Here is a 25,895-nt window from a genome sequence, read left to right as displayed (position 1 = left end):
GGTGTAAGATACGGCAGTTTTATTCTGACCTTCCCCTCAGCAATGGGGAGGTCACGTGGTGAAAAGGTGAGCCTGAATTTTGTATTACAGGACAAAATGAACTGTTCTCAAACATTTACCCATTTTGATTTAGGAATACTTTTCCAAGCATTCTCTTGGAGAAAATAGATTTACACCCACCTGTTCTGTAACAATATCCCAATCCTATCTTGCCCCTGATGTCTTCCATCCTCTCTCTGAGGAAGAGGTCAGTTCTGTACAGTGAATTTGCGGCAAACAATAGTGCACAATCCAATCCTGATTGTGCTGAGGGAGGGAAGGCTCTGTCCAGACCCTTAAAAGCAGCTGTAGTGTCTTGTTGCATATTCATAATGCACAGGGTTACTGAACTGGTCTCAGGAAGTGAGCTGCTCCTTTGCAGGGCTGCTTTGGATAGGCCACAGAACCCTCTTACAGACTATTGTGGGCAATTCTGGTCTCCTTCCCATAGGAAAGATGTTGTGAATCTTGAAAGGGTTCAGGAAAAGATTTGATGTTGGAGGGCTTGAGCTATAGGGAGAAGCTGACCAGGTTGGGGCTGCTTAGAGGCTTATTAAATCAGTGGTGTGAATAATCAGGTCATTTTTCACTGGGGGGGGAAGGATTGGAAAGGGGTCTATGGGGCAACTTACAATCACAGATTGTATATAGAATGAGTTGCCAGAGGAAGTGGAGGCTGCTAAAATTACAACCTTTAAAAGGCATCTGACTAGGTACATGAATAGGAAGCGATGTGGGCCAAGTGCTGGTAAATGGGATTGGATTAATCAGGCTCTGGTCAGCATAGACCAGTTGGAGCAAATGGTTTGTTTCTGGGCTGTATGACTATCCTATAGATTCTGAATGAAACACCTATCACTAACAATAGTGACTTGAGTTACTCAAATTATCTGTTCAACAGGCAGTTCCTCCTCATCTCACTCTAACTCAGGAATCCTTTCCAGAGCATTGGGATTATTATTGTTTTTTCACTACCACTTTCACTCAACAACCACATATTCTGCCTAATAGTTATCACTTATCTATTCCTGGGCTGTAACTACAGCCTATTTTGGCACTTTACACCTGATATACCCCACCAGCTCGTAGTAGGCAGGGGCCACTGTGAGCAAGTCATAGTAAATGGTTTAAAACAATAAAACTTTTGCTCAAACAATGCGGAGTCTATCCCATTATCTGATTCTCCTGAATTGGACACATTGCTCCATGAGTGACTGGTCTGCTAGTAAAAGTAAATTCCACTAGAATAAAATCTTCCTTTGGTGGGGTTGTGGGTTCAAACTCCTGAAAGGAGCTGGCACAGATGATGATGGGCTGCATGGTCTCCTCTGCAATGTCTCAATAGATCCTGCAGCCCAACCATACTGGTCATAATGGGAGCTTCAATTATATGAAAATAGTTTACCTATCCCACATTCCCAGTAATAGCAATATACCAGGGAGATGGGGCAATAGGTATTTCTGCCATGTTATTCCAACACCTTCACCCTCCCCCCTCCCCTACCTAGCTCCTGCTCGAGGTAGAAGGAAGGGGTTCCCCCACACAGTCTCAGTAACTCCACTGATACCAGAAAGAAGAAATGGTCACAGCAAATTGACCAAAACCATCTATCCATCCCATGTCAGCTCAGGTAGGAGATGGTGACAGCAGTGAGGACGGGCCAATTACAAAACCCAACTCCAAAGCTGCACTCCACTCCTGCTGTACTGACCTTTGACCCTGCCAGTCCCAGCCTGGTAAAGCACAGTGTATAATTTCACACCAACAATATTCGAGAAACTGAATTCAAACAATTTCTGAACTGATCCTGACTCTGGATAAGGTCAGCAGCTGCAATCTACAAAAGGTCACAGGCATCTCTTTTCTCCATGTGAGGGAGAGAGAGAGAATTAGTGTGGGGTTTGAGAGTAACCTCTCCACCAGCCTGAGGAGGTAGGAGCTCCATGAATTCCCACATCCGGGACAGGGATTGGAGCTCGTCGCTGCTATCACCCAGTTAGCCCCCTGTCTAACTTCTCCCATCTTCTGCCCCCACCCTCACCCCTCCCATTAGAGACGATATTGTCTCGATGTGCACATCAGCACAGAGCAATTGGGCTGAATGGCCAGTTTCTGTGCTGTTCACTCAATGTAATTTGATGTGCACCTGTCAGAAAATACCTCATCACAAACTCTCTGGTTATCCTTAACACCATGAATAACTCAATATGGATGTAATACAATGGTGGGCACCAACATGATTCCAGTAACTAGTTCAAGGATGATTAGAACATAGACATAGACATCGCTGAGATACTCAGGTCACTGGGGTTTGGTTTATAATTGGGGCTTCCTGTGTCTTGTGAAATCTGCGAGGTAATCACAGAAGGTTCCATCATTCATCCATTTATCATCAGTTGCCTCTGTTGGGTGACCCATAAACATACTATTTCTGTTGCTTTATACCAGTTGAAAACTGTTTCCTGAAAATAATGCTCCATTTTCCATGGTCTGCCAACACTGCTGTTAGAATGTTAGGGGAATATGCCCCTCAGAGTTACAAACCAATATAGCTCTGCCAATTGGCTTCAGGCTTCTCTTCATATACTGCCCCACATGGTGTCAAAATGAGGAGTTAGAGTATGTGTACATAAGTGTCTATTTTCCTGTCATTTCCAGTTCTGACCCTTTCTGAATTTGCCTTTGAGAAGAAGGTCAAAGGTCCATCAGCAATTCCATCATCAATGAGTTGTTGATTCTGATTGGTTCCTGAGTTCTAAAATGTCATCCTGGGCTTATTCAAATCTGATTGGACGTGGCAGCTGATCAATTGATTAACGAGATTGATTGATCATCACTGATGATGTCATTGAATTACAGCTTAATTCCTGGGGTATAAATTCGATGGGAGAGGGGATTTGAGTATAGTTAGTTGTAGTTAGAAGGTTCTATTGGGAAAATGGCTTCCCAGGTTTGTCAAAATTATCACCAGGATTGTGAAGCTGCTGTTAACAAGCAGATTAACCTGGAGCTCACTGCCTCCTACCTCTATCAGTCTTTGGTGAGTGTTGTTTTGGTTTAAAGTTTCATCTACTTATGAAACTGGAATGCTCCAAGTAGCTGGATTGGTCTTTATCTCCTGCTCCTTGTGCTGTAATGTTTAAAGGAAAAACTCCAACAGAAAGTGTTTAACATATGCTGTCCTTGAGGAAAAGAAAGTGGATCCTGTGACGTTTCCCTGAGCAGGCTATCAATGTTATTTGATAGAATGCCTCCTCAGCAGCTTGTTTCAACAAGCACCAAGATATGGCTTGGCTGCTGATGAGAAGGATAGTGCCTGGTCTGTCGCTTGTAAAGTAGTTGAGGGGGGCTGTACTGACTCACATCTTCTGGAATGTACCTTTGAAAAAGAAATGTGGAGGAAACTTTCTTTTTTTTTTTTTTTTTGTTTGCTTGTCCTGAGCAGCTCTCTACTTTATGGTTTGTTCCTGGGGATGTGCACTGAGAAACACTGACTTGGTGTGGAGGACCATCAAATCAGTGAAAGATGCTCTTGGTCTGCCTGAAACTTGATCTTCCAGGTCAAGGTGTTGAATCTGACTGAGTATAGATGGTACATGAGAGCTGCCCTAAAGCTGAGAGCAGTTGCTGCTAAGGTGCTGAGGGGAAAGATCACTAAGATCCTCTAATGTTAAATGGGGGTCTGTTCAGTTATTGGGCCCTCCTGGTGTCTCAAATGTAAATAGGGATAATGTGCAAGTGTGAAATGCCTGTGGTTTGTTTATAGTTTAATGCCAATCACTGTTTGTAGACACTGTAGAGAGCTGAACTCCTAGTTCCTATCTATAGGAAGGTTATAAATAACTTAAAAGGCACCTGTTTATGAAGCAAAACTTATTTCCTTATGGTGATCTCTAATTTTCACTCGAGTCCTGATGGGTGGAATGGCTTCCTTCTGTGCTGATGTTCACCTCTTGCCCATTTCAACAATGTTGGTCTAATAGACAATATTAGGCTTCTTCTTCTTCTAGTTGATTACTTGTCCTAAATATGTAACAATTCAAGCTTGTATTAATTATACCTTCACTGGGCTGTAGGATAGATAACTGACCATTCAAAGATCTGGAATTTTTTTTCTGGGTTAGTTATGACATCCACTGCCTGGACACAACTTGTGCTTGTTGCATTCCCCAGGGAGTGACTCAGTGCAGTGAGGTGAATTGGGGTCTGAATGGTGACATCCAGTAGATTAATGTCTGGCATTCTAAAGCTTATCCCTTGGGGCTGTCACCTGCTAATGGAACCATCATTCCAATGTTAGGACACTGCAAAGATTGTTCCATTAGCAGAGACCAGGACCCAAGGGTGCAGCTTTTAAAGGGAGATCGTTTTTGACCAGATGAGAAATTACTTTGGTTGGAGGTGAATCTCTTAAAATTCATTGCCACAGAAGGCTGGCAGCTGGGTCACTCTGTAAATGAAACCATGTGTTTCTCTCTCAACCCCATTCTCTGCTTTCTCCTTATAAATCTTGATCCTCCTGACAATCCAGAACCCATCTGCCATGTTTGAATGGAGTGGACTGAATGGCCTCCTATCTTATCTTCAAAGACAAGAGCCTCAGTAGTCACCCAGTTGGGTTTCAAACTTGCTGTGCAATCACTTTCTGATACCAGCTGTATATCTAGACTTTTCCTTTTATGCAAATATCTAGGTGACTTGTGGTTCAGATGGAAAGTAAAAATGTTGGTTACTGTTAGTATTCTTGCTTTGAATTGAGTAACATTTACTACCTTCCTATAACTTCTCCTGTTTTTTCCCCTGGAGAAAGTTGAATATTGCTGGGGTTTTTTTTTTTAAAATGACCACCTTTCCCACTTCTGTAGTATTTATGAAGCTCTTGATCATCCTTTCCTGATGTTTCTTTTCTAGTGGTCAGTTATGTCCTGGCTAATATTTCATTTCCCAATTCATAAAAATGATGCCTTGATATACTGAATGTATGAGACCAAATCTTGACTCTGCCACAAAAGCTATCACTTCTACAAGTTCTGTATTGGACATCAGTTCCACTACCTACTGGCTGGTGGATAAATCCCCAGGACCTGATCAGGTCTACCTGAGAACTCTGGGAAGCTAGAGAAGTGATTGCTGGGTCTCTTGCTGAGATACCTGTATCTCAATAGCCAACCTCCTGTCTTCCAGCACCTCACCTGTGACTAATGTAGTGCACCTTTAAGGTGGTAAGGACAAGCCAGGGAACTATAGACCACTGAGCCTGTTGGAGGGAATCCTGAGGGACAGTATGAATTTGGAAAGGCAGTGACTGATTAGGGATAGTCAACATGGCTTTGTGCGTGGGAAATCATGTGTCTCAAACTTGACTGAGGTTTTTGTTTGAAGTAATAGAGGATTGAGGGCAGTGTTAGATGTGATCTATATGGACTTCAGTAAGGTGTTTAGCAAGGTTCCCCATGGGAGACTGATTAGCAAGGTTAGATCTCATGGAATACAGGGAGAACTAGCCATTTGGATACAGAACTGGCTCAAAGGTAGAAGACGGTGGTTTTTCAGACTGGAGGCCTGTGACCAGTGCAGTGCCACAACGATCGGTGTTGGGTCCTCCCCTTTTTTTGTCACCTTAAATGATTAGATGCAAGCATAAGAGGTACAGTTAGTAAGTTTGCAGATGACCCAAAATTTGGAGGTGTAGTGGACAGCAAAGAGGGTTGCCTCTGATTAAAAAGGATCTTGACTGGATGGGCCAATGGGCTGAGAAGTGGCAGGTGGACTTTAATTCAGATAAATGCATGGTGCTGCATTTTGGGAAAGCAAATCTTACCAGGACTTGCACACCTTAATGGTAAGGTCCTTGGGAGTGTTGCTGAACAAAGACCTTGGAGTGCAGGTTCATAACTCCTTGAAAGTGGAGGTGCAGGTAGATAGGATAGTGAAGGTGTTTGGTATGCTTTCCTTTATTGGTCAGAATATTGAGTACAGGAGTTGGGAGGTCATGTTGCAGCTGTATAGGGCATTGGTTAGGCCGCTTTTTGATAGAAAGGAGACCAGAATTGCATGCATATTCCAAAAGAGGTTCTGAAACTTGAAAGGGTTCAGAAAAGATTCTACAAAGATGTTGCCAGGGTTGGAGGATTTGAGCTATAGGGAGAGGCAGAACAGGCTGGAGCTGTTTTCCCTGGAGTGTCAGAGGCTGAGGGGTGACCTTTAGAGGCTTACAAAATTGAGGGACATGGGTCAGGTAAATGGCAAAGTCTTTTTCCTGGGGTCAGAGTCCAGAACTAGAGGGCATTGGTTTAGGATGAGGGGAAAGATAGAGGCCTAAGCAGCAACTTATCTCACAGAAGGTGGTATGTCTATGGAATGAGCTGATAGAGGAAGTGGTGGAGGCTGGTACAATTGCAACATTTAAGATCCATTTGGATGGATATGTGAAAAAAGGTTTGGAGGGATATGGGCTGGGTACTGGCAGGTGGGAGCAGATTGGGTTGGGATATCTGGATGGGTTGGACCAAAGGGTCTGTTTCCATGCTGTACATCTCTGACTCTGTCCTATTCAATGGAAGGTTAGTCATTAGGTGAGAATCTTCAATCTACCTGAAGAAATGGAAAAGGATTCTTGCTGAACATAGTCTGATCAGACAGCAGCTGGGAAAGGGTTGGTTCCAGTTGTGAACTAGAATTGGGCCCAGTGTTAATGGGGTGTAAATGGTTCTCTTTCAGATGTCGTACTTTGACCGGGATGATGTTGCCCTGCACCATTTCTCCCAGTTCTTCAAAGCTCAGTCCCAGGAGAAGCAGGAACATGCAGAGAAGCTGCTGAAATTCCAGAATCAGCGTGGAGGCAGAGTCCTCCTCCAGGATGTGAAGGTGGGAATGTTGGGGGGGGGGGGGGGTGGAGAAGAGTGGGAGGGGAGAGATAATGGCCCTCCAAGTGGCTTCCTGTCAGTGACAGGATATTCACACCCTGAAAGGGGGGCTTTGCCTGTCTCATCTCTCTCTACTGGCAAAGACTACACACAGAATAATACGTACCCTAACTTACAGGGGGGGGGGGGGGTTGTTTATGCTATCTCCTAATCCAACTGATCAGTAAGATCATTCCTTGAATGCCCAGTTTGAGTACAAGTGGGCAAGGTGACAGCAGACCTCAATAGCTGGTAACTGTTCTGTCCTGATCCTTAACTGTCCTTTGTTTCCATGTTTCAGAAGCCAGAGCAGGATGAGTGGGGTAACGGTCTGCAGGCAATGCAGGTTGCCCTGGATCTGGAGAAGAATGTGAACCAGAGTTTGCTGGATCTACACCAACTTGCCACTGCCCAGACTGACCCTCATGTAAGCTTCACCACCTCATTCTCATCACTGCCAGACCCTCAGGGCAACACCTCACTGGCCTGATCATTGCAAAGACTCACAGACCAATTAGGGAACCAGCACTGTTGTATATCACTATATTCTAGTATCATACATCAATATCAAATGAACAACATGAAATACATTTGACATTTAAAACTAAACTTGCATTTCACTGTGGCTTTACCTCTGTAGCGATCATTCTAACTTGAGCTCAATGTTAGATTCAAGCCCCACTACTGGGCCTTTGCAGTGAGTGTTTGTACTACGATGAACTGCTGAAGGTGTCCTGTTCCTGCCTGTCTCTCCTCAGAGTTCCTTTACCTGAGGAGGGGGTGCAATGCCCTGTAGACCCTAGTCTACTTTATCCTGCATCTTGATGGCAAAATCACATCCACTCACTTGTAGGAGCTGGCTAACTACTGCATTTCTATTAACATTGCTATCTCAATGACTACAGTCCAAATAATTCCTTCCACAACACGGGTCTCTCTCAACATTCATACTGCCTGGTAAACTGTTAGAATGTTCAATGATGAAACCTGGGAGAAACATAATGTTATGGTTTAATTTTGACATGAGGCAGGAAACCACTTCAACATTGGAGAATAAGCTGTAAAGAAACAGATATTACAAGATTCTGACACTCTCTCTCTGCCTTCCTTCCAGCTGTGTGACTTCCTGGAGACCCACTATTTGGATGAGGAGGTTGAGATCATCAAGCGACTTGGGGACTACATCACCAACCTGAAGCGTCTGGGAGCTCCTGAGAATGGGCTGGGAGAGTACCTGTTTGACAGGCTCTCGCTGGAGGACAGCAGTTAGTGGGGCCTCTGACTGACTGCAGTCTTTGTCTGTTTGTATCCAACTCTCATTGGGAGAATTTCTCCAGGAAGCAGGAACTTTTCCCATCCATTCTTCAGTTAAAATAAAGATCATCTGATCTCACCTACTCTGTTCTAATCACTGGCTTTAATTTTCACCTTTTTATATCTTAAGGTTTGGAATCTGTTCCAGAACAATCTCTAGCCCATCCAGTTCCAACAATGATTACACTGGAGCTCATGATTTGGGGGTTTTGTGCTCTTTATTCCATTCCTTAGAGTCACGATTGTAGCTCTTCCATGAGAATGGCAGGTGTAAGATACTGCAGTCTTAATCTGACATTCCCCTCCGCAATGGGGAGGTCAGGTGGTGAAAACAGAGCCTGAATTGTGTATTCCATGACACAACCAACTGTTCCCATACCACCTATGCTGTCCCTGTTGCCCATTTGATTTTGGAATAGATTTTTTTTTTCCCAAGCATTCTCAAGAGATTACACCCACCTGTTCTGTAACAATACCCTAATCCTACCTTGCCCTTGATGTTGTCCATCCTCTTGTTGAGGAAGTCGGTTCCATACAGTGGATTTGCAGCAAACAATAGTTCAATCCAATTCTGAATCCTCTAGAGTGGGTGGGGGGGGGAGGGAGGCTCTATCCAGGCTCTTTAGAAGCAGCTTTAGGCTGTAGTTTCATATTCATAATGCACAGGGTTACTGAACTGATCCATGAAGTGAGCTGCTCCTCTTGCAGGGCTGGTATGGATAGGCCACAGAACTTTCTTACCGACTATTGTGGGCCATACTGGTCTCCCTGAAACTTGACAGGGTTCAGGAAAAGGCTTGAGCTCTGGGGAGAGGCCAAATAGGCTGAGGCTGTCTCAGGTTCATAATATCATGAGCATGTGAATAGTCAGGTCACTTTCTTCTGGTGGGAGAGTTCTAAACTAGAGCCTATAAATTTAGGGTGAGGGGAAAGATTTGAAAGGGGCCCATAGGGCAACTTTTTCTCAGATTGTGTGGAATGAGTTGCCAGAGGAAGTGGAGGCTGGTATAATTACAACACTTTAAAAGGCATCTGACTAGGTAAGTGAAGTGGAAAGGATGTGGGCCAACTGCTGGTAAATAGGACTAGGTTTATTTAGGCTATCTGGTCAGCATAGACAAGTTGGAGTAAATGTTTGTTTGTTTGTTTCGGTCCTGCACGAAACATCTATCACTAACGAGTGACTTGAGTTACTCAAATCATCTGTTCAACAGGCAGTTCCTCCTCCTCTCACTCCAACTCTGGAATCCTTCCCAGAGCATTGGCGCAATATCACTTTCTTTCACTACAACTACCACTTTCACTCAACAACCACATGTTCTGCCTAACATTTATTACTTATCTATTCCTGGGCTGTAACTACAGCCTCCTCCTGCATTCTATACCTGATATACCCCACCACCTCACACTACGTGGGGGCAAGTGTGGACCAGTCATAGCAAATGGTTTAAAACAATAAAATTTTTCACTTCTTTGCCTAGGCAATGCTGAGTAGAACAATACAGAACAGGCCCTTCAGCACTTGATGTGGCATTGACTTGTGGACTATTCTCAGCTTATTATTTTCCCCCCTACACTATCCCATCATCATCCATGTGCTTATCTAAGGATTGTTTAAATCTCCCTAATGTGGCTGAGTTGACTACATTAGCAGGTAGGGCGTTGCATGACCTTACCACTCTGTAAAGAAACTGCCTCTGACATCTGTCGTAAATCTATCACCCCTCAATTTGTAGTTATGCCCCCTTGTACACACTGACATCATCATCTGTAGGGGACAAAGACTTTCACTATCTACCCTAGCTAATCCACCAATCATCTCATATGTTTCTATCAAATCCCTTCTTAGCTGCCACCTTGCCAATGAGAACTGGTTCAAGTCGCTCAACCTTTCCTCATACGAACGAACTTGCAGACCAGGCAACATCCTGGTAAATCTCCTCTGCACCTTTTCCAATGTTTCCACATCCTTCCTGAAATATGGGGACCAGAACTGTATACAATATTCCAAGTGTGGCCATACCAGTGCTTTGCATAGTTACAGCATGATATTTGTGGCTCCAGAACTCAATCCCTCTACCAATGAAACCTAACACCGAATGTTGCCTTAACAGCATTATCCACCTGGGTGGCAACTTTCAGGGATCTATGTACATGGACTCCAAGATCCCTCTGTAAATCCACACTACCAAGAATCTTTCCATTGACCCAGTGCTCTGCCTTCCTATTATTCTTCCCAAAGTGCATCACCTCCCATTTAGCTGAATTGAACTCCATTTGCCACATCTCAGCCCAATTCTGCAGTTTATCCAAGTTCCCCCTGCAACATTCTTCCACACTGTCCACTACTCCACCGACTTTAGTGCCATCTGCAAACTTACTAATCCATCCACCTATGCCTGCGCCTCAGTCCTTTATAAAAATGACAAACAGCAGTGGTTCCAAAACAGGTCCTTGTGGCACACCACTAGTAACCGGACTCCAGGCTGAATATTTTCCATCAACCACAACTCGCTGTACTCGCTGCCTTTCAGAAAGCCAGTTTCTAATCCAAACTACTAAATCACCCTCCATTCCATGCCTCTGCATTTTCTCCAACAGCCTACCATGTGAAACCTTATCAAAGGCTTTACTGAAGTCCATGTATACCACGTCAACTGCCCTACCCTCATTGAAGTCCCAGGTATGTATCCGTGCTGCAAGCTCACCCAACTTATTTCAGATACTTCTGGCATTGAAGTGGACACACTTCAAACCACTTTGCTGTCTGCTAGCACATTCCTGTGACCCTGAAATCCTGTCCCTATCCTTCCTACTCTCATTCTCCTGTGCACTGCAACTACACCTCCAGTTCCCATCCCCCTGCTGAGCTAGTTTAAACCCACCCGAATAGCACCAACAAATTTCCTACCCAGGATATTAGTACCCCTCTGGTTCAAGTGAAGACCGTCCTGTTTGTACAAGTCCCACCTTCCCCAGAATGAGCTCCAGTTATCCAAAAACCTGAAACCCTCCCTCCTGCACCATCCTTGCAGCCACATGTTCAGCTGATATCTCTCCATATTTCTTGCCTTGCTGTCACGTGGCACAAGTAACAATCCAGAGATAACTCTGTTTGTTCTAGCGCTCAGCTTCCACCCTAGCTCCCTGAAATCCTGCCTTACATCCCTATCCCTCTTTCTACCTATGTCGTTGGTACCTACATGGACAACAACTTGAGGCTGGTCACCCTCTCCCTTTAGGACCCCAAAGATACGATCTGAGACATCACGGACCCTGGCACCTGGGAGGCAACACACCAACTGCAGGTCTCGTTCGTTCCCTACAAACCTTCTATCTGAGCCTCTAACTATTGAGTCCCCAATGACTAACACTCTCCTCCTTTCCCTCCCTTCCGTGCAACAGGGACAGGCTCTGTGCCAGAGACCTGGGCCCCACTGTGTACCCCTGGTAAGTCGTCCCCCTCAACAGTATCCAAAACAGTATCCATGTTTTTCAGGGGAACGACCACAGGGGATCCCTCCACTGACTTTTTTTTTTCCCCCTTCGAACAGTCACCCAGCTTTCTTTATGCCTAGGTGTAACTACTTCCCTGTAACTCCTATCTATCACAGCCTCTGTCTCCCGTATGATCCGAAGTTCATCCAGCTCCCGCTCCAGTTCCCTAACACAGTCTGGGAGGAGCGAGAGTTGGGTGCACTTCCTGCAGATGGACTTGGATGGGACACTAATAGCGTCCCTCACCTCAAACGTCATGCGGAGGAACACTGCTCTCCCTGCACTGCCACCCCTGCTAGTCCCCTTACCACAAAGTAAAAAAGAAGAGACGCTTACCTGATATGTCCCTGGTCTTTAAGGTTGGATGGGAGGTCCTACAAAGGGAGGGTCTCGGGTTGAGAAAACACTGACTAATATAGCTGGATGGGAATAAAAATAAGAAGTTCCTCCTTTCCCAGTAACCTCTGCTCTCTGAGTACACTCCCATTGTCTGACTGTCCTGAATTGGACACAATGCTCCATTAGTGACTGGTCTGCCAGTAAAAGTTAAGTTCCATTAGAATAAAATCTTCCTTTGCGATGACAGGGGTTGTGGGTTCAAACTTGTGAAAGGAGCTGGCACAGATGATGGGCCGAATGGTCTCCTCTGCAACGGACCAATTGTGTCAATAGATCCTGCAGCACAAGCACACTGATCCCAATGGGAGCTTCAATTATATGAAAATACTTTACCTGTTCCACATTCCCATTAGTAGCAATGTCCCAGGGCAAAAAGTATTTCTGCCATGTTATTCCAACACCTTCGCCTACCTAACTCCTGCTCGAGGTTGAAGGAAGGTGTTTCTCCACACAGTCTCAGTACCTCCACTGATATCAGAAAGAAGAAATGGGCCCGGCAAATTGACCAAAGCCGTCTATCCATCCCATGTCAGCTCCGGAAGAAGATGGTGTCAGCAGTGAGGACTGGCCAATTATAAAACCCAACTCCAAACCCACAGTGCACTCCTGCTGTACTGACCTTTGACCCTGCCAGTCTCAGCCTGGTAGAGCTCAGTGTATAATTTCACACCAACAATATTTGAGATACTGAATTCAAACAATTTCTGAACTGATCCTGACCCTGGATAAGGTCAGCAGCTGCACTCTACAAAAGGTCACAGGCATCTCTTTTCTCCATGTGAGGGAGAGAGAGAATTAGTGTGGGGTTTGAGAGTAACCTCTCCACCAGCCTGAGGAGGTAGGAGCTCCATGAATTCTCATGGCCAGGACAAAGGTCAGAGTCATGCTGTGGGCTCCTCACTGCTATCACCCAGTTAGCCCCCTGTCTAACTGAACCAGCCCATCCCCGTCTTCTGCCCCCACCCTCTCCCCCCATTGGAGACAATATTGTCTCAATGTGCACATCAGCACAGAGCAATTGGGCTGAATGGCCAGTGTCTGTGCTTTCACTCAATGTAATTTGATGTGCACCTGCCAGAAAATACCTCATCACAAACTCTCTGGTTATCCTTAACACCATGAATAACTCAATATGGATGTAATACAATGGTGGGCACCATCATGGTTCCAGTAACTAGTTCAAAGATGATTAGAACATAGACATAGACATCGCTGAGATGCTCAGGTCACTGGGGTTTGGTTTATAAATGGGGCTTCCTGTGTCTTGTGAAATCACAGAAGGTTCCATCATTTGTCCACTTACCATCAGTTGTCTTTATTAGATGACCCATAAACATACTATTTCAGTTGTTTTATACCGACTGAAAACTGTTTCCTGAAAATGATGCTCTATTTTCCATTGATCTGCCAACACTGCTGTTGGAATGTTAGGGGAATATGCCCCTCAGAGTTACAAACCAATATAACTCTGCCTCAGTCTTCTCTTCATATACTGCCCCACATGGTGTCAAAATGAGGAGTTAGAGTATGTTTGACATTAGCGTCCATTTTCCTGTCATTTCCAGTTCTGACCCTTTCTGAGTTTGCTCTTGAGAAGGAGGTCAAAGGTCCATCAGCAATTCCATCATCGATGAGTTATTGATTCTGATTGGTTCCTGAGTTCCAAAATGTCATGCTGGGCTGATTCAAATCTGATTGGACATGGCAACTGATCAATTGATTAACAAGAGTGATTGGTCATCACTGATGATGTCTTTGAATTACAGCTTAATTCCTGGGGTATAAATTCAATGGGAGAGGGGATTTGAGTATAGTTGGTGTGTGATAGGGTTGTGTTTGTTGGTGGTAGTTTGGTGAAGGCTCTATTGGTAAAATGGCTTCCCAGGTTTGTCAAAACTATCACCAGGATTGTGAAGCTGCTGTCAACAAGCAGATTAACCTGGAGCTCACTGCCTCCTATCTCTATCAGTCTTTGGTGAGTGTTGTTTTGGTTTAAAGTGACATCTATCTATGAAACTGGAATGCTCCAAGTAGCTGGACTGTTCTATGTCTCCTGTCCCTTGTAGTGAAATGGTTAAAGAAATACTCCTTTTGATCATGAGTCCATCAGGAATGTATGCTGTCCTTGATAAAAGAATGTAGGTCCTGTGGTGTGGTTCCCTGAGCAGACTCCTCTATCTGATAGAATACCTCTTCACTTGAACTTTCCAACAAGTACCATGATATGGCTTGTCTGGTGTTGAGAAGGATAGTGCCTGTGAGATCTTTCATGTGCCTGGTCTGTCTGTGTCTCTGCTGCTTTGAAACAGTTGAGGAGGGGACTTTACAGACTCTCTTATCTCCTTCTGGACTGTAACTTTGCAAAGGAAGTGTGGATTAAAGTTTGTTGAGGCTTGTCCTGAGCAGCTCTCTACTCCCTGGTTTGTTCCTGGGGATGCACACTGAGAAACACTGACTTTGCCTGAAGGACCATCAACTCCATGAAAGATGCTCTTGGTCTGCCTGAAATTGTCTTTTTATGTCAGAGTTGACCCTGGCTTGTGTTGTAGATGGTATGTTCCAAGCTCTAGAACTGTTGAGGGATGCCCTAATACTTAAGATAGCTGCTGCCAAGGTGCAGAAGAAAAGGTTACTAAGATCTAATGTTAAATGGGGGTCTGATCAGTTATTGGACCCTCTTGGTGTCTCAACTGTAAATAGGTATAATGTGCAAGTGTGAAATGCCTGTGGTTTGATTTAGATATAGGAAACACCAATGTCTGTTTCATGTGACAGCTGAACTCATAGTTTTATTCAATAAGTATTCACTATTTTAAAAGGCACCTGTTATGAAGTAAACTTGTCTCCTTATGGAGACAGGTCTAAGATTTGAGTCCTGTTAGATGTGATGGATGGAGTGGCTTCCTTCTGTACTAATGTTCACCTCTTAACACCCCTCTTGCCCACTTCAACCATGTTGGTCTAATAAACAACATTGTGTTGGTTTCTTCTAGTTGATTTACTTGTCTTAAGTATGTAACAATACAAGCTTGCATTAATTTTACCTCCACTGGGCTATGGGATAGATAATTGACCATTCAAAGAGCTGTAAATTTTCTCTTGGTTAGTTATAACATTCACTGTCTGCCTAGACACAATTTGTGCTTGTTGCATTCCCTGGGGTAGTGGGTAATGGAGTGACAGTGCAGTGAGATGAATTGGGGTCTGTGAATGGTGACATCTAGTGGGCTAATGTCCACACTAAAGCTGGGTCCTTGTCTCTCCTGCTAATGGGAACCATCATCCCAATCTTAGCAGAGACCAGGACCCAAGGACTGCTTAAAGGGAGACCCTTTTGGTACAGATGAGAAACTACTTTGTCAGAAGTGAATCTTTTGAAATTCATTGCCAGTGGAGGCTGGGTGATTCTGTAAGTTAAGACATGTTTCTCTCCACCTTCTGCTTTCTCCTTGCCAAGGGGATCAAACTTACAATCAAACCCATATTCCACACTTGAATGGAGTGGGCTGAATGGCCTAATTTCTGCTCCTATGGTGTATTTAAATACAAGAGACTGCTTAAAATAAAGCATACTGTGGATGCTGGAATCTGAAACCGAGATGCTGCTAGACCCGCTGAGATTTTCCAGTATTTTCCCAAGAGCCTCATTAGTCACTCAGTTGGGTTTTAAACTTGCTGCACAATCACTTTCTGACGCCAGCTGTGTATATCTAGATTTTTCCTTTATTTAGATGACTTGTGGTTCAGATGGAAAGTGTCAGTTGCTGTTAGAATTCATGCTTTGAATTGACTAACATTTTACCACCTTCCTATAGCTTCTCCTGGTTTTGCCCTGGAGAAAGATGAATTTTTTTAAACAATTTACCTTCTCTTCCACTTCTGTAGTATTTATGAAGTCCCCGATCATCCTTTTCCAACCTTTATTTTTAGTGCTCAGTTGAATTCTGGCTACTACTACACTTCCCAAATCACTTAAGAATGATTCCTCAATGGACATTAGTTAGGCTACTGTTGGAATATTACATGCAAATCTGGTCTCCTTCCCAATGGAAAGATGTTCTGACCCTTGAGGGTTCAGAAAAGATTTACAAGGATGTTGCCACAGTTGGAGGGTTTGAGCTATAGGGAGAAGTTGAATAGGCTGGGGCTGTTTTCCCTGGAGTGTCGAGGGGTGACCTTGTAGAGACTTATAAAATTGAGGGATATGGATAGGATCTAGTCCAGAACTAGAGGGCATAGGTTTAGGATGAGGTGAGGGGTGGGGGGGGAAGATGAGACCTAAGGGGCAAACTTTTCATGCAGAGGGTGGTATGTGTATGGAATGAGCTGCCAGAGGAAGTGGTGGAGGCTGGTACAACTACAGCATTTGAGGCATCTGGATGGGTATATGAATAGGAAGGGTTTGGAGGGATATGGGCCAGGTACTAGCAAATGGGACTAGATTGGGTTGGGGTATCTGGTTGGCATAGACAGGTTGAACCAAATGGTTTGTTTCTGGGCTGTGCATCTCTATCACTGTTATACTGAAAGCAATGAGACTAAATCTCCACTTTGCCACGAAAGCTACGACTTCTGCAACTACCGTATTTGTAGTGCAACTGAAGTCCACTATCTACTGGCTAACCTTCCACTGAACAGGACATTAAGTGAGACTGTTCAATCTACCTGAGGAAATTGAAAAGGATTCTTACTGAACATGGTCTGATCAGACAGAAGCTGGGAAGGGGCTGCTTCCAGCTTTGAGACCTACAATTGGGCCCAGTGTGTTAATGGGATGTAAATGGTTCTCTTTCAGATGTCGTACTTTGACCGGGATGATGTTGCCCTGCATCATTTCTCTCAGTTCTTCAAAGCTCAGTCCCAGGAGAAGCAGGAACATGCAGAGAAGCTGCTGAAATTCCAGAATCGGCGTGGAGGCAGAGTCCTCCTCCAGGATGTGAAGGTGGGAATGTTGGGGAGGGGAATGGCTGCTCTCATGATGTGGCTTCAAGCCATCAGTAACTGAGTTTTCACATTCCGAAGGGGAGCTTTGCCTGTCTGACCTTGTTATACTGGCAAAGACTACACACAGAACAATACATTTTACTGTACATTAATCATGTGTAGCCTAACTTACAAGGTGATGTTTAGGCTATCTCTCAATCCAACTGATCAGCAGTAAGAAAGTACAAGTGGGCAAGGTGACAGACCTCCAATAGCTGGTAACTGTTTTGTCCTGATCCTTAACTGTCCTTTTATTTCCATGTTTCAGAAGCCAGAGAGGGATGAGTGGGGTAACGGGCTGCAGGCAATGCAGGTTGCCCTGGATCTGGAGAAGAATGTGAACCAGAGTTTGCTGGATCTACACCAACTCGCTACTGCCCAGACTGACCCTCATGTAAGCTTCACCACCACCTCATTCTGATCACTGCCAGACCCTCAGGGCAACACTTCAGTGTCCCTGGAAGCAGGAATCCTAAGTGAACAACATTCCTTGATATTGGATACAACTGACCTTGCATCCATCTGCAGATTCTGCAAAGACAAATTGCTGGTGAAACTGATTAGATTCCCTACAGTGTGAAAACAGGCCTTTCAGCCCAACAAGTCTGCACTGACCCTCTGACTAATGCACCTAACAGTATGGGCAGCTTACCATGGCCCATTCACCTGACCTGCACAGCTGTGGGAGGAAACCAGGTGAAACCCATGCAGACACAATGTCTGGATTTTGCAGTCACCCAAGGCTGGAATTGAACCCAGGACTTGTGAAGCAGCAGTGCTAACCTGAGCCACTGCTGCCCAAAAGCATACTGTTATCTTGCAGCATCTCTGAGCAATTGGGTAACCCTTCAGTTATGAAGGGTCATGGGACCTGAGACAGGAATCTTGTTTCACGATGCTGCCAGACCCAGTCCAATGCATTTCACTGTAGCGTTCCCCCTAAATGGAGCACAACCATGAGCCAGTGTTCTAGATTAGAGGTCCACTTCAGGGACACTTGGTGTAAGGTGCACTGTGGGTCCCATGAGCTCACCAATGTGCACTGGAGGGAGTTTGAGCCGTTTAAGAACGGGGATGTACCCTTCGAAATGTGGCCAATGTTTATCCTGTACTTGTCAGTCAACTGTCCAGGTCACTGGGATCTTGCTGTGTATGCTGACTACTGCATCTGTCTGTGATCCTAATGTGATGAATTGTATATCATCTACCCAATGTCAGTCTCTATTTAACACACTCACCACCCCAGTGAAACCCTTAACTGGTCAGTGAAGTAACTAAGACCGTGCCACCTTTCTTTTACCCCCCCCCCCCCCCCCCCCCCCCCCAGCCCCCCAACTCATGTTTAGTTTTGACATCAGGTGTAAACAACTTGAATGTTGGAGAATGAGCTGGATAGGAACTGATCACCCTACATTCTGGCTTCTCTTATAGTAGCTGACTGTCTGTCTACCTTCCTTCCAGCTGTGTGACTTCCTGGAGACTCACTATTTGGATGAGGAGGTTGAGATCATCAAGCGACTTGGGGACTACATCACCAACCTGAAGCGTCTGGGAGCTCCTGAGAATGGGCTGGGAGAGTACCTGTTTGACAGGCTCTCGCTGGAGGACAGCAGTTAGTGGGGCATGGGGTACTGTGTACGTAATCCCTGGTTTGATTGCTTCTGCCTCCCAGAGAATTATTGAAATCTTCCCAGGAAGAAGGAACTTAGAACAAATCCAATTGCTGTTCTGTGCAAATTGAAATAAAGATATTTGTTGATCTTGCTTATTGTCCATTATTGAAGCCACTTCTAGCTTTAATAGTCCATAGGTCACAAGTGTGGAAATGCTCTAATGATTTGACTGAAATGCTAATTCCACTAGACCTCCCTGATTGAGAAGTTTGGTTACTGTGTTCCTCTTGGTTGTGTTTTCTCTTTCTCAGTGATCCTGGAGTTCATGACTATGGGTGAAAACTTTCCTTTGGTACTTTAGGGTGGGTAGGGAGTGGAATAGGTTTAGCATCTGGGAAAGAAAATTTAAACAAGCTTTTAGTTTTCTTCTACCCCTTTGCCTGAATTGAGGCATAGATAGAATAAATAGACAGTCTTTTCCCTGGGGTGGCAGAGCCCAGAACTAGAGGGGCATAGGTTTAGGGTGAGAGGGGAAAGATATAAAAGGGGCCTAAAGGGTAATGCCCTCACACAGGGTGGTGTGTGTATTAAAATGAGCTGCCAGGAGAAGTGGTGGCAGCTAGTAAAATTGCAACGTTTAAAAGGCATCTGGGTGGGTATATGAATAGGAAGGGTTTAAAGGGATACAGGCCAAGTGCTGGCAAATGAGACTGGATTAGGTTACTATATCTGGTCAACATAGATGAGTTAGACCAAAGAGTCTGTTTCTGGGCTGTACATCTGACTGAGTAATATCCTCTGTGAGAAGGTGCTTGATATAAGAGCCCAACTATTCCCATCCTGTAACAATGTTCCTTTCTGTCTACTATATCGGATGGCATCAGTTTAATCCGAGTGAAGCTGCTTTCCAGAGGGTTGCTGTGGACTCGAGGGGCTGAATGGCCTTACTCCACATGGAGAGGTTTTTTCCAACAACAATAAAAAGATCAGAGGTGGGTTTCTATGTGAATAACAAAACTGTTGGTTGATTATAAAACCAGATTGACTTGTCAGAAACCCAAAGCTAATTAATAGTTTGCAATATGAGTATTTGAAATAATCTAATATGGGCATATATCCACATGGCAGTTGCTAATATTAGAAGCAGGTATAGACTATTTGGCCCTTCAAGTCTGCTCTCCTGCACCTTTATCATGGCTAATTATCAAGCTCAATACCCCAATCCCACCTTCCTCCATATCCCTTCACCCACAAGATCTGTATCAACTTCCTTGGGAAAGTGTTAATGGTAAATGAGGCATCAAACTGGTTTCTTTCTCTTAGATTTTTTTTTTTGGAGCTTCACTCGGGAATGGAAAGCATTCCATCACATTCCTGACCTGTGCCTGGTGTCATTAGGACAGATGTTGGACAGTCAGGTGGTGAGCTATTTGCTACAGAATGCTAAGCCTCTGACATGTTCTCTCAGGCCATTCATCCAATTATAGTTTGGATTGTGGTGCTAGAAAAGCGCAACAGGTCAGGCAACATCCAAGGAGCAGGAGAATTGACGTTTTGTGAAGAATGCCCCCCCATCAGGAATGACAAAGGGCTTTTGCCCAAGATGTTGATTCTCCTGTTCCCTGGATGTTGCCTGACCTGCTGTGCTTTTCCAACAACACACTCAACTCTGATCTCCAGCATCTGCAGTCCTCACTCTCCCAATTACAGTTTGGGCATTGTGTTCCATTTGTTCAGTTAAGTCAACATGGGCCCAAGCTGGTGTTTCAACATGTTAGACATAGCATGCTAACTGGCCCTTCAGCCCAACTCATCCTTGCTGACCAAGTTTCACCAAACTGCACTAGTCCCATTTGGCCCATACCCCTCTAAACCTTTCTTATCTGTCCACCTATCCAAATGTCTTTTTAAATGTTGTTATTGAACTTGCCTCTGCCATATCATTCCATATATGCATTGCCCCCTGGTCCTTCTTAAATCTTTCCCCTCTCACCTTTAAACCTATGCCCTCTAGGTTTGGATACCCCCTACCCTGGGGAATACCTTGGTTATTCATCTTATCTACGCATCTCAAGATTTGATAAACCTCTAAGGTCACCCCTCATCCTCCTATGCTACAGGGAGAAAAGTCTCAGCTTTATTCCAGCCTCTCCTTATAACTCAAGCCCTCTAGTCTCTAACATTCTTGTCAAATGCTCTTGTCAAGCTTTGCTCTGGCTGGTGGGGGAAGGTAGCAAAGAGTACAATGGGTGAGCGAGTCTGTTTCAGGACATGGTTGAAGAGCTTCAGGGCAGAGGAAATGACTTGTAGAGAGAGGAGGAAAACTTCTTCAAGGCAGGAATCCTTGCAAGAGGATTCGCAGTTGGGTTAAAAATCAACTACGTAAAAACATGGACTGTCATACTGATTATGTGTGGAGTAGATGTGGTCTTGATTTTTAAATATTTGCTTTCTCTGGTAACTGGCATTGTCTATTAACTCAACAGAACATTGAGTGCTGGAGATCTGGGACAGGACCTGCTGGGGAAACTCAGCAGGTGTGAAATTTTGTGAAGTCACTGGAATCTATATCAATGCTGTTTCATTTCTCAGCAGATGCTGCCAGACCTGAATTTTTGTTTTAAGGGCATTTACTGCATTTCCCAAGTTGTCATAACCTAGTGTCTCACTGAGACAATCTTTCTGAAGGAATTTGGTTTCCCCATATGGGAATGGGATGCTGTGCACAGATGGTGGCCTTCATTAGTAACACAATGGGGGGGGGGGGGGGGTTTAATAATCTGACAGTTGCATAATCTTCTCTGCAACTGTACATTCTATTTTGAATCTTTAAATGTTCCAGTGGCTTGGGGCTTTTATCCCTGGTAATGTTTGTCAGTGAAACCATGAGGGTCATAGATTGGGGGAAATAGATAAGATCTTCTTCCCTGGGGTGGGGGAGTTATAACTACAGGGCACAGGTTTAAGGGGAAAGATTTAAAAGGGACCTATGAGGCAAGTGTTTCATGCAGAGGGTGGTGCATGTATGGAATTCCACACATGAGCCACTTATTATAAATAAAACTCAGTCTATTTTTAAATCCCTCTCCTCTCACCTTAAAAATCTGCCCCCTAATCTTGAACTCCCCCACCTTAGGGACAAGGCACCTGCCATTCATAAGGTCACCCCTCATTCTTCTAAGTTCCAGTGAGAAAAGTCCCAGTCTCTCCTGATAACTGAAACCTTCCATTCCCAGCAACATCCTGCTAGATCTCTTCTGAACCATCTCCAACTTAATAATATCTTTCCTATATAACCTTCCTATAACAGAGCGACCCAGACTGGACACAGTATTCCAGAAGAGGTCTCACCAATGTCCTGCACAATCTCAGGTATAACAGAAAACTGAAATAGTCCTCACTCAAGTTGGTGTATGTGACTTTATAATGGGAGGGGAAGTTGGAGGTGATGATGTTCCTGTGCATTGCAGCCTTTCAACTTCCTGATGTGTGCGGTTGTGTTTGTAATGTTGCTGCAGTGTGTTAATGTACGAGACGGACAGCAGAGGGAGTGAGTGGGGAAGGCGACGCACAGAGTTCCAATCAAGCTTTGTTCTGGCTGGTGTCAAACATCTCAAAGTGTTAGAAACAAAAATAGAAATTGCTAGAGAAGCTCAGCAGATCTGGCAGCATCTGTAGAGAGAAATCTGTAGAGAGAGTACTGAATGGACTCACAAACTATTAACACCTGTACCTGTGTTTTTGTTTTTGCTGCTGTTTACCTAGTATTTACTTATCTATGCTACTTAACTCTGGGATCTGTCTATATTGCTCGCAAAACAAAGCTTTTCACTGTGCGTTGGTAAATGTGACAATAAATTCAATTCAATTCAATTCAAATCAAATCAGAGTTAACATCTCAGGTCCAGTAACCTTTCCTCAGAACTGATGGTAGCTAGGAAAAAAATGTTTTTTATGCAGAAGAAAGGGTGAGGAGAGGGGGGTAAGAAATAAACAATTGGTGGAGATAGAGACATAAGAGAGAGAAGAACAGGTGGACAGACAAATGAGTGGATAATGGTCAGCCTGGGAGGGTGAATAGCGGCTATTAGTGGCTAACAATGGGTTGTGCATAATAACAGATCATGTGATAATAAGGCCTGGTATTTAGGGGTTGGGGTAAGGACCTGGGAGCAGGTGCCTCAAACCCTAAAATTGTAGAATTTGATATTGAGTCCAGAAGGCAGAACAGCTCCCGAGCAGGAAGTGAGGTGCTGTACTTCCAGCTTGCTCTGAGCTTCACTGGAGCACTGCAGCAAGCCTGGGACAGAGATGTTAGCCAGGTGGCTTGTTCAAGTTGCAGGAAACTGGAAACCCATTTTTGCGGGCAGAACGTAGGTGTTCTGCAAAGCGGTCACCTGGTCTACACTTTGTCTCGCTGTCGAAAACACCTACAGCGAGACCTACATTGAGAGCAGCAAATGCTGGCGACTAGAGTGAGTGAAGTGCATCTGGAAGGCGTGTCTGGGCCCATGAGGGTGGCTGTTGGGAGTGAAGGAGGAGTGGGCTAGGTTGTCCGGGAGGAATGGTCCCTCCAGAAGGGGGAGGGGAGGGGAATATGTGTCTGGTAGTTGCCTTCCACTGGAGGTGTTGGAAATGGCAAGTAATGATCCTCTGGATGTGGAAGTTGGTGGGATGGTAGGTGAGGACAGGGAAAACCCTATCACTGTTGCGGGAGGGAAGAGAGGGGGTGAGGGCCAAAGTGTGGGGCTGACGGCTGAGTCAACTATGGTGCTGGGGAACCTAATGTCAGGGAAGAACATGGCCATTTCGCAGACCTCCTGTCAAAGTTGGAATCATCTGAACAGTTTTGACAGAAATGGAGGAACCGGGAGAATGGAATAGAGTCTTTACAGGAAGTAGGGTCTGAGGATGTATAGTCAAGGTAACTATGGGAGTCAGGCAAAAGTGAGTACTGCAGATGCTGGAGATCAGAGTCAAGATTAGAGTGGTGCTGGAAAAGCACAGCAGGTCAGGCAGCATCCAAGGAGCAGGAAAATCAATGTTTTGGGCAAAAGTGTTTCCTGATGAAGGGCTCTTGCCTGAAACATTGATTTTCCTGCTCCTTGGATGCTGCCTGACTTGCTGTGCTTTTCCAGCACCACTCTAATCTTGACAATGGGAGTCAGTTGGTTTGTAGTGGAAATTGGTGAATAGCCTATTCCCAGGAATGATTTTAGGGTTTGAGGCACTTTCTCCCATGTCCTTACCCCAACCCCCACACACTAAGCCATGTTATCACATGATCAACTACGACACACGGCCCATTACACAATCCCCATTAGCAGCCACTCATTCTCCCAGGCTGACCGTTACCCACTCCTTGGTCTGTCCAATTGTTCTTCTCTCTCTTTGGGCTGTCATCCACCTCTTTCCCCACCTTATCTTCTGCATAAAAATAACAACTTTTACGCTAGCTACCATTAGTTCTGAGGAAGGATCACTAGAGCTGAAATGTTAACTCTGATTTCTCTCCACAGATGCTGCCAGACCTGCTGAGTTTCTCCAGAAATTTCTGTTTTTCTCAACCTATCCGATCATTCCTCATAGTTCAGAGACTCAGGGCCAGGCAGCCTCCTCTGCGTTTCATGTACACATCATGAAGTTTCTGTTATTTGTGAGAATGTAATAGCAACCATTGAATGACATATAAATTATATAAATACAATTTATTCTCCACAGCATTTTCTTCAAAACCTGTTTATGTTGCAATTGCTTTAGAATCTTGTACACGCTGTAATTACACAAGCTGTCTCTCTCTCGCTCGATTTGTATTGTAGAATATGATTTTTTTAATTCATTCATCTGATAAGTGTGTTGAAACCTTCGCTTAACTACCTTCATTCACATACCCACAGAAACTCTTGCTGTCTGTTTTTATGTTTCTTGCCAATTTACTTTCAGAATCAAATTTCTCCCTCTTTAGATTAGATTCCCCACAGTGTGGAAACAGGCCCTTCCACCCAAGAATTCCACATCGACCCTCCGAAGAGTAACCCACCCAGACCCATTTCCCTCTGACTAATGCACCTAATACAATGGGCAATTGAGCATGGCCAATCCACCTGACCTGCACATCTTTGGACTGTGGGAGGAAACCGGAGCACCCGGAGGAAACTCACACAGACACGGGGAGAATGTGCAAACTCCGAGGCTGGAATTGAACCTGGGACTCTGGTGCTGGGAGGTAGCAGTGCTAACCACTGAGCCACTGTGCTACCCGCTCTCGCTGGCTTCAATCCCAGGCAATTCTTGTACCATCGGCTACATAAACCCTCCCAGCCGGCATCTGTTGGCTGCTGCCTGGATCCTGACGCGAGATCTCCCAAATGATGTTGGTGCCTGGTGGACGACAGGTTAACCCGCGAGACCCCCTCTGACTTCGTTGCTCAATAATGAAAAAGAACCAGGGTTTTCTTGCTGATATCCTAGCTAACATTTAACATCCAATGAAACACTACAAAGAAGACATTATATGGTCATTATTGCATTGCCATTTGTGGGATCTTGCTGTGCATTTGCCCTTCCATCTTTCCCATGCTGGCACCTGGCAGTTGTTGAAAAGTGTGGTGCTGGAAAAGCGCAGCAGGCCAGGCAGCATCTGAGGAGCAGGAGCATAAGCCCTTCTTCAGGCACCTGGCAGTTCAATTTTGTTTTTTGTTGTTGTTAACAGCCTCACCTTTACCTCCCTCTGCCATCTCCTCCATCTTCTCCAGTCCTACAAACTTTTAGCGGGTCTCTGCGCTGCTCTGATTCTTACATTCTGCTCACTCCTGATCTTTATCTTCCCACCACAGGTGCCAGCACCTGTTAAAAGTGCAAAGCCCTGAACTCCTGTAATCTCCTCTCCCAATCTCTCTGACCCTCTATCCTTCCTTACTCCGACAGGCTGGTCGGCACAGAGCTAATGGGCTGAAGGGCCTTGTTCTGTACTGGCTACCTCGCTGACTCAGTATAAAACTAACTGCTTTCCTGAAACATGTGCTCGGTTGCCCTATGTCCATACGTCAGCTGTTGTCAGTTTTGATTTGATGACCTCCTGCCCCCTCTATGATGCCCTTCAGAGTGCCAGTTTGTTATGGGGGTTGATCTTGTAGCTGGCAG

The 25,895-nt window shown here is 44.8% G+C and overlaps 2 protein-coding genes across 2 annotated transcripts; both read left to right on the top strand.

Annotated features, from left to right (window-relative positions):
• The first annotated feature begins 2,978 nt into the window (after positions 1-2,978).
• On the top strand, positions 2,979-8,215 carry LOC122542221 (ferritin, middle subunit-like). The gene is made up of 4 exons (XM_043679734.2): positions 2,979-3,080; positions 6,761-6,907; positions 7,247-7,372; positions 8,060-8,215. Exons 1-4 carry the CDS (start codon positions 2,979-2,981, stop codon positions 8,213-8,215), a joined length of 531 nt encoding a protein of 176 aa, XP_043535669.2.
• A 5,814-nt stretch (positions 8,216-14,029) lies between these two features.
• LOC122541973 (ferritin, middle subunit-like) lies at positions 14,030-18,756 on the top strand. Its single transcript, XM_043679266.2, has 4 exons — positions 14,030-14,131; positions 16,952-17,098; positions 17,408-17,533; positions 18,601-18,756. The coding sequence occupies exons 1-4, from the start codon at positions 14,030-14,032 to the stop codon at positions 18,754-18,756; spliced, it is 531 nt and encodes a 176-aa protein (XP_043535201.2).
• The last annotated feature ends 7,139 nt before the right edge of the window (positions 18,757-25,895 follow it).

Source organism: Chiloscyllium plagiosum, unplaced genomic scaffold (assembly GCF_037043375.1).
Source record: "Chiloscyllium plagiosum isolate Xiang-an unplaced genomic scaffold, Cpla_swu_hap1 HiC_scaffold_33, whole genome shotgun sequence".
Lineage (NCBI taxonomy): Eukaryota > Metazoa > Chordata > Chondrichthyes > Orectolobiformes > Hemiscylliidae > Chiloscyllium > Chiloscyllium plagiosum.
This window is presented reverse-complemented; position numbering and strand designations above follow the sequence as displayed.